Source organism: Myotis brandtii, unplaced genomic scaffold (assembly GCF_000412655.1).
Source record: "Myotis brandtii unplaced genomic scaffold, ASM41265v1 scaffold990, whole genome shotgun sequence".
NCBI lineage: Eukaryota > Metazoa > Chordata > Mammalia > Chiroptera > Vespertilionidae > Myotis > Myotis brandtii.
Genome location: NW_005372122.1, coordinates 64,041 through 75,077, shown reverse-complemented (window position 1 = coordinate 75,077; position 11,037 = coordinate 64,041). Strand labels below are relative to the sequence as shown.

Below are 11,037 nucleotides of genomic sequence, written 5' to 3'. Positions count from 1 at the left end.
GCTCGCCAGCCCTCCCTCCTTTCTGTGCACCTTGCGGTAGGCAGAGCGCGGTGGTGGCGGCGGCAGCCGGGGGCTCTGCTCAGGGAGGCGGACCTAGGGACCGCAGACGGGCGGACAGACGGAGGGACCGTCCCCGAGCCCCGCACCATGGCCGAGAGGAAGCAGTCCGGGAAGGCGGCAGAGGACGAAGAGGTCCCTGCCTTTTTTAAGAACCTGGGTTCAGGAAGCCCCAAGCCCCGGCAGAAATTCTGTGGCATGTTCTGCCCGGTGGAAGGGTCTTCGGAGAACAAGACCATCGACTTCGACTCGCTGTCGGTGGGCAGGGGCTCGGGGCAGGTGGTGGCTCAGCAGCGGGACGTCGCCCACTTGGGCCCGGACCCGCAGCCGCCGTACTCCCGGCAGGGCCGGCGTGCCGGCGGGGAGCCATCTGTTGAATCGGGCCGGAAGGTGGCGATCCGGCGGGCCTCGGGCAAGGAAGCCCTGCAGAACGTCTACGACCAGGTGGGTATGGGGGAGGGGAGGCCGGAGAAGGAGGACGGGGCTCGGGGATCGCCCCTCCCTCGCATCCCAGAGTGCCCACCGTCCTGCCCCTCCCCGGATCTGTGCCAGCACCCCACCCTACTCTACCCTTCTCGAAGGGTGCGGAGAGGCTCCGGCTGGGCGGTGGGCGATGCGCCCACAAAGGCTGCCAGTGCTTATCTGGGTCTGGGAGGTGGAGGGGGGAAGGATGGGCCGATCCTCGGCTGGGGGATCGCAGGGTGGGGTGCGGGGATGGGCGGCGGTTCCATTCTTCTTAAACCCTCCCGGGCGGCTCCCTACTGCAGCGGTGGCCTGGTGTCCCACCCTTTTTCGATGCAGCTCGGAGCGTGCGGTGGAGGCTTCGGGTAAAGGCTTGGGCTTCCCAGGGGCCGGGAGGGGCGGGCGGGGGCTCAGACCGCTGCTCCCGCCCGCGCCCAGCGCGCTCTCCACCGCACCGTCTCGCGCTCGCGTCCGGAGCTGGAGGCCAGGACCATGGTCAGCGGCTCCCGCACCGCCTCGGAGAATCTCGTCACCCTGATTCCTGTTTGCAAAGTGAGAAGAACCAGGGAGGCGATGGAGTCACCCGAGGAAACCCTGACGCTCCTAAATAGCCCATATGCAGAGCAAAGTTCCGCTAAGTCTCTCAGCAAGGGCTTCCCAGAGCCTCCCCCACCCCCGCCCGCCCTATTTAGGAGGCGCTTTGCAGATAGGGACTAAGTAGATTATGTTCAAAGGGTGAAAAGAAAAGGGAAAAACACCTTCACATTTTGAATAGATTGTCAAAGATGGATTCGACCCCCTATACTGTGTTAATGGGGAAACAAAGAGAACCAATATAGTAAACCTTGATTTAGAAAATGTTTGTCACCTCTGGCAAAAATGAACAGTTTGTATTTTAAGTGAAGTCATCTTCTCACACCAGTTTTTTTTTTATCAGTGTGACCCTCATACTTGTGCAGCCCCCCCCCCACACATACACACAAACCGTAATTTCTCAACTGATGAATTACAGTGTGAAATGTTTTAACACTTGTTTGCTGTTTCTCTCCCAGGCCCATTGGTGAAGACGAGAAATGAGTCAATGATTGATTATTTATTGAATATCTATTATGTACCTTGCCTTGTGGGGCTGGGGGAAGGTTAGCTATATAAAAAGTTCAAGGCAATTTTTTCCTAAAGGCTTCTAAGTAGTTGGGGGTGGTGTCTACATATTCACTGAGTGATTCCAGTCATTTCTTTGGCTCAACATTCAGGGTGTGTGCTGACAATGAACACATCAGAAGACAATTAACAGTTGGTGATAATGGCCCAAATATGTTACTGTTTCCTGATGTAGCATGGAGTGTGGCAGCCCTTCACTTTTATTATAGTCTGAGTGCATAATGTTGCATTTGAAATTCTACAACTATATTGAATTTTTTGCAATTTAGTAAAACAACATGTACCCAACTTTAATGAGTACTTTCACATTTAAATACTGTCAAAGTTAGAGAATGTTATTTAAATTATTATCTGCTCCTTTAAATTTTTTTTTAGCTCTTCACTTTTATAGGGCCAATTCTAGAAAAGAGAAACCATTTGCTGTCATTTTAAAAAGATAGGGCAACTAATTACTTAATTGATTCCTCTTTCCACAGCCCTGTCCTCTGATCTACTCCTATAGGGGAGTACTTGATATCCGTATTTCACTGTGAGTCAACCAGAAGAACTTAATCCAAAAAACTCACTTTTTACCAAGTCATTACACAAACTTTGACAATTGAAGTAAAGTTTTTCTTAAAAAAAAAGATATTGATTTTGTGTGTGTGTCTGAGAGAGAGAGAGAGAGAAAGAAACATCAATAGGAGCAAAACATTGATTGCCTCCTGCACGCCCCCTACTGGAGATCAGCCCACAATCTGGGCATGTGCTCTGACTGGGAATCAACCTGAAACCTTTTGGTGAATGAGACAACACTCAACCAACTGACCACACCAGCCAGGGCTGAAGTAAAGTTTCTAATAGTGAAAGCTGAGTGAATGTGAAATACTTCCCTATGTGAATACAATGGGTGGGGGCAAACCATGATTATATAGCATCATGGTTATGTGAGTATTCTTGCCTTCAACACATTGTGCTTGCTGGTGATCCTAATGACCTAAAGAGAGGAGAAAAATGCCTTGAGATAAGGAAGAGATCTTTTTTTTTTTTTTTTTTTTTTAAATAGCAGTTCAGGGGATGGAGATTAAAAGTGGCCATCTTGATAATGATGTCAGTGAATTAAAATTAAATTTTGAAAGGCAAAGTTTCACTGGGTTGAATAACATCTCTTGTTCTGTTCATTTAGAATCTTAGATATTTGATCATCAGAGCTACGAGTCTGAACACACTCCAAATTTAACTGAAGTTCTAAATTGTAAGCCTAGGGTATATGAGAGAGATTTGAAGAGGAAATACCCAGCCAAAACTCCAGGCAGTTTTAGCCTCTGCAAACCCACATTTGTACCAGAGGGTGATTCTGGCTTGGTCTTCTGCAGCCTTCCCTGAATTTTATTTTATTTTTTTAATTTTCATTTTCAATCTTGCCTTATCACGTAAGGGTTGTTCCTATGGGATTTGTTTCATTCATGACCGAGAGTATTTACCAGGATCAGTACTTACAGTGTTTGAATATTTCACGTTTATACAAGAGAACAAAGGTGTGTGTGTGAGGTGTGTGTGTGTGTGTGTGTGTGTGTGTGTGTGTGTGTATGGTGATTTCCAAAAGTGCAGTTTGACCCGCCATTTTGACTGAACAAGTGGCCATTACTTAGTTTTCAGCTAATGAGCAGGGTGATGGCCAGCACCGCAGTGCATGCCTATCTGGAGCCCTAGCACAGAGAAGTGGGGAACTGAGCAAGTGGATTGAGGCCCCGATTCACCCCCCTCCTCCTCCCTGAATCTTTGTTTGTGGGTGTTCTTAATGCCTGGTCACAGAAATGGCTTTGTCCACCTGTTGCACTAGGGGTTCTATTCCTTTGGGAAGGGAGGGAACAGGCTTCCTTAGCCCAGATGGCTCGTGGGAGACCAGGAAAAGTGTCTGAGCTTGCATTTGCAGGTGTCAGCAGGTCAGCACTAGGAAGCACTGGGCGTGGCTTGGGCTGGGCTGCTAGGTTTTGGTGAAGGGCGAGGACCAGTGTTGTGAATGCAAATAAGAGAAGCTTCTATCTCATTACTGTCTTTTTTCTTTTTGTCCTTGGGGAATCCACCTTGGGCTACAGTGAGGTTAGGTTGATGACCATCTGTGAAGGACTCGAGCCCCTTGGGACAGAGAGCAGAAGGTCAGCACTGCTGGCCAAATCTCCCTTGCCAGTGCCCTGGGGTCCCTCAGCCTCCTCCCTTCCTCTTAGGAATTCCCTCCATTGCATCACACAGCTTAGCCAGGACCAGCTATTCCACCAAGGAAATTAGATCATGAGCATCCTGTCCAAAGGAGCTCCCAGGCTCTTCTCCCAGCAGCAAACAACCTGCGTAGACTAGAGTAGCAGGGGAGTGATTCTCCACTTTCCAGGGCAGGTGCCAGTCTGTGAACTACACAAGAGTGCTGCTGAACTTGACAAAATCACCAGCTCTGTAAAATGCTTTCTTATATTCCTTTCCATTCTGTGTCCCCATCCCCTCTCCCCATATTATCTCCCAACACTGGCTGCCCGGTGACTCTGCTGCCCTCTTACTGTTCAATGCTACCCCTACCCCACCCAGATCGTGATGCTTTTTCTAGATCCTTCTTCCTCCCAAAGCAACAAATTCTGAAATCACTTCCTTCCCCTTTGCCTTCCTCTCTCTCATTCAAAATTCCTGCCCTGTGTTAATCTTAGCTAGGGAGAAATCCCAGTGATTGAAGGCATCCATACCTTCTGTGAATGACTGTTTCACAAGTTGTCCCTAGAGATGCTTGTTTGATAGTAGGCTAGCACTAGCCTGTCCAACAAAAAGAACGTCTACTTAGCACAATGTGTGGTAGAGACTTGGCTGGGAGCCTAGAACAAGAGTATTGATTTGATACTTTAGAGGGCACATTGTTTCAAAAGAGGAGGTGCAAATGTGAACATGTATGTGCTCAGGACCCCCCCAAAACTATGACCCATCTGGGTTCAAAGGGAGAGGGATGCTTGGGAGGAGAAGGAAATGGTGATAATGGATAATTATTGGTTGCTCTTGATTTCCCAAATGATTATTGAAGTAATCAGATAATTAGTTAAAAAACTCTATATGTGGTGACATACACATAACATAAAATTTAGCATCTTAATCATTTTTAAGTGTACAGGTGAGTGGTGTGAAATATATTCATATTGACGTGCAACCCATCTCCAGAGCTTTTTCATCTTGCAAAACGGAAACTCTTTGCCCATTAAACAACATATTAGTATACACCTCTTCAGGCCATCATTCTACTTTCTGTCTCTATGAATTTGACTAAGTACTGCATATAATTGGAATCACAGTGTTTATCTTTTTGTGACTCGCTTAGTTCACTAGCATAATGCCCTCAATGTTCATCCGTGTAGCATGTGACAGGATTTCATTTTTAAGGCTGAATAATATTCCTATAATTAGTTAAATTTTAATGAGTCATTGATATTGGAAAGTTGTCGCTTGATTAATAGGCCCGCGATGAATTATGGGAGGAAGAAAGAAGGGTTACGTTTGGGATGCAGTAGACCCCACCACCTCCACCTGGGGACTAAGGCTTGAGTAGAAGAAAATCCCACCAGCTGATCATCATTTCCCTTGTAGCTCAGAGGTGGAGAGGATAATTGCTGTCCATGAATTTTGAGTGACAACATCCGGCCGTGACCTCTTGAATGTTGCATAGTTCGTGAGCTCCTGGCCCATGGAAATCTGGACAGGGCCGGGCGTTTTTCTACTTTGGAAAAGACAGCCCGGTATTCCTGTGGACCCTTTGGTGTCAGTGGCACTTTCTACTTCCTTGAGAGAGAAGGGACAGTCAGAACTGGCCATGGAGTCCAATGTATACTATCACCAAATGTGAGAGCTTGAAGGAGGCCTTCTGATTAATCACCCCATTTCTAGAGGTGGAGAAAGTGATGTCCCGAAAGATAGCACTTCATCCCATGGAACTCAGGTGACAGTCTCAGGACTGGAATGGAGGCCCCTCACTGCCTAGTCCCACTGCAGTCCTATGCCAGTAAAACCTTGTTATTTATGTAGCATTACATCTAGATCCTGTATTTTAGAATGTATAGAATATATTACTTTAAAACTTGCCCCAGCACCATCTGATATAGGCATTATTCCCTTTGTAAATAAGGACACAGAGTCTTAGTGATATTTACTGAGGATCCCGAGACCTTGCTATTTAGTAAGTACATAAACTAGGATTTGAACCAAGGTTTCCTGACTCAGTCTCATATTTCTTGCAACACAACATTCTTTAGTTCAGTTCCAAGGTCACATATAGTGAATTTAAAGATATAGTTTAGTTTTGTGGGCAAAATATTTCATATTCTATTAAACTTCATATGTTCTAAGGGGTAGCCCTGTGATAAATACTTTATATGTTGCTAATGCTACGTTGCTAATGCTAAGACAACTATACTGAGTAGGTACTACTGCTATTCTTATTTTGCAAAAATATCTGAAGTTAAAAAAACACACACAAAAAACAAACTTATAAAGCAACTTGCTAATTAAAAGCCAGAGGCAGGATTTGAACCCAGGTCTATGTGACTAAGGAGCCTCTTAATCACTGTGAGGTACTGAATTGCTCTCTATATCAACTATTCTTTTCTCATTTTATCTCCAAAAATTCACTGTTGCAAAAAAAAAAAATTCTGTGCCTACCTTTTTTGTTTTCTTTTTTGCAATGTACTTTTTGAAGCCATTTATAAAAGGGACTGTTGATCTGTCTTTATGAATGTGCCCTAAACTTCGATATTCTGTCCATCATTTTTTTTTTTAATTCAAGAGATGTCTTCAGATATCACTGGACAGAGGCCAACTCTGAGAGTATGAATGACATGCTTTTCTAAGATTAGAGCAATGTGATGACAGTGTGATTTTTCTACTTGATGTAAACCAAGAACAACAAGCAAATAATTAAGAAGCCATCAATAACAGCATTGATTGGCAGGTGGGCTGATGGACACTTGGATTTGGTTGGTTGGTAGGGTAGGCTGAGAGCTGCACGCCAAGAACGCCTTGAAGGGGAAGCACCTGGTCGTAAGGTGGCTTGGTTTGCTCTCAGGACCTTACAGACAGCTTGCCTGGGGTCTGATTCCAAGGCCGCTCTCTGGCAGAAAGCACTCTGGGCAAGGAGTCAGGAAGCCCAGCTTGTCTTCCTGGCTCTACAATCACTCGCTATGCTAACTGCTCAGTCACCTAACCTGGGGCTGTCAGGCTGGGCCTTAATGTTTAAGATTCCTTCCTCCATTTCCTCTAAAGTCCCTGAAAGAAAGCTATGCTGTCCCTGGCTTTCCTTTCTTTCCTTCCTTCTTTCCTCCCTCCCTTCCTTTCTTCCTTCCTCTCTCCCTCTCTCTCTCTCTCTCTCTCTCTCTCTCTCTCTCTCTCTCTCTCTCTCTCTCTCTCTCTCTCTCTCTCTCTCTCTCTCTCTCTCTCTCTCTCTCTCTCTCTCTCTCTCTCTCTCTCTCTCTCTCTCTCTCTCTCTCTCTCTCTCTCTTTCTTTCTTTCTTTCTTTCCTTCTTTCTTTCTTTCTTTTTTTTAATTGAGGTAAAATTTACATAACATAAAATTCTTATTTTAACCATTTTAGTCTACAATTTAGTGACTAGTACATTCACAATGTTGTGCAACCATCACTACTGACTAATTCCAGAATATTTTTATTACTCCAAAGCGAAACTCCATATCCAGTAAGCAATCATTTCCCATTATCCTCTCACCCCCTACCCCCTACCCCCATCCTCCTTTGGCAACCACCAATCTACTTTCTGTCTCCATGGACTTGCCTGTTCTGGACATTTTGCATAAATGGAATCATACAATGCGTGGCCTTTTGTGTCTGGCTCCTTTCATTTAGGGTAATGTTTTCAAGGCTCATTCACATTGTAGCGATCAGTCCTTCTTTTTTATTTTTTAATCACTGAACAATATGCCATTGATTGTATGTAGCAATTTATTTACCATTCACTAGTTTGTTTCACTCTTTAGCTATTATGAGTAATATTTGGCTATTAACATTCTTTTTAAAGTTTTGTTTAAACGTATGTTTTCAGTTCACTTAGCTATATAGGAAGGGAATTGCTAGATCATATGGCAATTCTAAATTTAGCTTTTTGAGGAACTGCCAAACTGTTTTCCACAATTTTACATATACCCCCAACATTGTATAAGGGTTCCAATTTCTGCACATCCTCCACAACACTGATTACTCTCCCTTTTTAAAAATTATAACCATCCTAGCGAGTGTGAAGTGGTATCTCATTGTGGTGATGTTGAGCATCTTTTTATGTGCTTGTTGGCAATTGTATATCTTATTTGGAAAAAAAAAATCTATGCAAGTCCCTTGTGAATTTTGAAAATTCAGTTGTTTGTTTCTTGTTGAGTTGTAGGAGTTCTTGATGTACTGTGGATGCTAGCCCCTTATCAGATACACGATCTGCAAATACCTTCTCCTATTCTGTGGGTTCTCTTTTCACTTTCCTGAGAGTGTCCTTTGATACACAAAAGTTTTTAATGTTGATGAAGTCTAATTTATCTGTATTTTCTTTTGTTACTTATGCTTTTGATGTTATATTATCCCTGGCTGTTCTAGGACTACTCGATCAAAAGAAATCTAGCAAAGAAGTTCCAGGGCTTCATTTTCCAGCGTGATATTCATGTAACTAAATCCTATTGTTTTATGGGAGCTTTGAAATTTATTAAGAATAGCATTTGCAAAGAATTGCATAGAAGATGGTGGCATAGGTAAATGCAGTACTCACCTCCTCCCACAACCACATCAAAATTACAACTAAATAACCATCATTCAGAACTGCCTGTAATCTGGCTGAACGGAAGTTCTATAACTAGAGAATTAAAGAAGAAGCCACATTAAGACTGGTAGGAACCGGTAGGAGGGGTGGAGGTGGGGAACAAGCTGGTCCGACCACAACATGTGGCTTCTTTTTTAATTGGGAGGGATATCTTGGCTGTGGGGGTTCCCCATAAGAATAAAAGGATCCCAGCCCCACACCAGACCCCTCAGCTCAGGGTTCCAGTGCCGGGAAAAGGAGTCTTAGTAACTTGAGGCTGTAAAAACCAGCAGGGATTGTGGCTGAGTGACAACAGAGTTGCTGGAGTCCCAGGCATTTCCTCTTAAAGGGCTGGCACATGGATTTATGCAGACTCACTCCCTCAGAACTCCAGCACTGGGGTAGCAGCTTGAAAGGATCCAGGGACATATGGGGAGGAACTAAATTGTCTGGCATCATGGCAAGAACTTATGTGTGTGTGGGGGGAGGGCAGCTTTCTCCCAGACAAAAATGCTGGCAGAGTTCATTGTTCCTTTGCTGAGACCTCTCCGTCACAGTGCCAACAGGCAGTGGCCATATCTGAGTCTCCATCAACCTGGCACACACTGTTCGCCCCACCCTGGAGATTCCCTGCCCCATCCAATTTGCAGCCTCACCCAAACTGTTTGCAGTGGCTGTTCCATATGAATGGCCTGTCCTGGCTCAGACTTCAGACTTTCCTAAAATCTCTCAAAACAAGCACCAGCTGGCCTCAGCATGCCCCATCCTCTTGATAAGTGGCCCCAGGCCTGGGACTAGCAGCAACCTGCCTTTGTTCACAACTTGGCTTCACCTGGTCACCTGCAAGCCCAACACAAGTAGCAGCCATCGGCAGATCACTCTGCAGCTCCTGTCGGGTGGTCTCAGGCAGGGCACAGGCAGTAGCTGACTTTGCACCTCTCAGGAGGCCTCAGAGCCAGTGCACCCAGTGATCAGCTTCAGACCACACCAAATTACAACCCTACCACATCCACAAGTGACACAGTCAAGGGGCAGACTCAGTGAGCACCAAAGCCACACTGAAGCAAGTCCTGCACCATAGGGGAATCTCCTGTAGTCACAGCTGGTCTGCATAGCCAGTTGGCCTGGTAATTAATCCCTCTCAGTGACACCAACAACAATCAAGGCTCAACTACAACAGGACAGTGCACACAGGATTCATCTAGAGTGCCCAGCTCAGGTGACTAGGGAGGCTGAGCCACTGGGCCCTACAGGACACTTACTACACAAGGCCACTCTACCAATTCCAGGAGACATAGCAGCTCAGCCTAATACATAGAAACAAACACAAGGAAGCAGCCAAATTGTGGAGACAAAGAAATGTTACAAATGAAAGAATAGAAAAAATATCCAGAAAAAAAACTTAAATGAAATGGAAGCAAGCAAACTACCAGCTACAGAGTTCAAAACAATGGTTATAAGGATGCTCAAGGAACTTAATGAGAACTTCAGGGAACTTAGTGAGAACTTCAACTACTCTACCCAGCAAAGCTCTCATTTAGAATTGAAGGACAGATAAAGAGCTTCTCAGACAAGAAAAAGCTAAAGAAGTTTATCATCACCAAACCAGTATTACATGAAACATTAAAGGTCTTCTTTGAGAAGAAGAAAAAAAGATTTAAAAAATGGACAATAAAATGGCAATAAATACATATCTATCAACAATTGAATCTAAAAATCAAAATAAAAAAATAAGGAATCTAATGAACAAAATAAACTGATTAATAAAATAAAACCAGAGGCATGGACATATGGAACAGATTAACAAACCTCAGAGGCAAGGGGGGCAGGGGGATTGGAAGTGACTACCCAAAGAACTTATATGCATACATGCATTACCCATAGGCACAGACAACAGGGTGGTAAAGGCCTGGGGTAGAGTGGGATTTGGGTGGAGAAGGGAAGTGGGGAGAAAAAAAGTGGGGGGGGGCAACTGTAATACTTTCAACAATAAAGATTTTTTTAAAAAAATAGCATTTGCAATAACTTAGTATTCTTGAGTATTTTGTATACTGTGTAGGTCTGATCTTTTTATCTCAGCATCCTATTCATACAAAGAAAATTCCTGTGTGTGTGTGTGTGTGTGTGTGTGTGTGTGTGTGTGTATTCACACATATATGTGGTATTATCTATATAATATTTATAGGGCAGTGATTAAGCTGAATTTAGGGAAAATAAATATAAGAAACTAATTTAATCCAATTAATTTTGTTTTATTTTTTTAGAGGTAACACAACAAAGTATCATGTTGACTATAGATTACACTAATAAGCAATTTTTTTAAAAAATCCTTATTGTCGCCCAAACCGGTTTGGCTCAGTGGATAGAGCGTCGGCCTGCGGACTGAGAGGTCCCAGGTTCGATTCCGGTCAAGGGCATGTACCTGGGTTGTGGGCACATCCCCAGTAGGAGATGTGCAGGAGGCAGCTGATCGATGTTTCTCTCTCATCGATGTTTCTAACTCTCTATCTCTCTCCCTTCCCCTCTGTAAAAAATCAAAAAAAAATATTAAAAAAAAAAAAAA

The 11,037-nt window shown here is 44.3% G+C and overlaps 1 protein-coding gene across 1 annotated transcript in view; it reads left to right on the top strand.

Moving 5' to 3' along the window:
• Positions 1 to 6: 6 nt before the first annotated feature.
• LOC102240832 (dihydropyrimidinase-related protein 2) overlaps positions 7 to 11,037 on the top strand; it is a gene marked incomplete at its 3' end in the record, with an annotated part of 74,998 nt that continues 63,967 nt past the window's right edge. Inside the window, exons 1-2 of the mRNA XM_014533615.1 lie at positions 7 to 315; positions 403 to 501. Coding sequence (XP_014389101.1) covers positions 148 to 315; positions 403 to 501 — 267 coding nt within the window. The remainder of the gene's footprint in view (positions 316 to 402; positions 502 to 11,037) is intronic.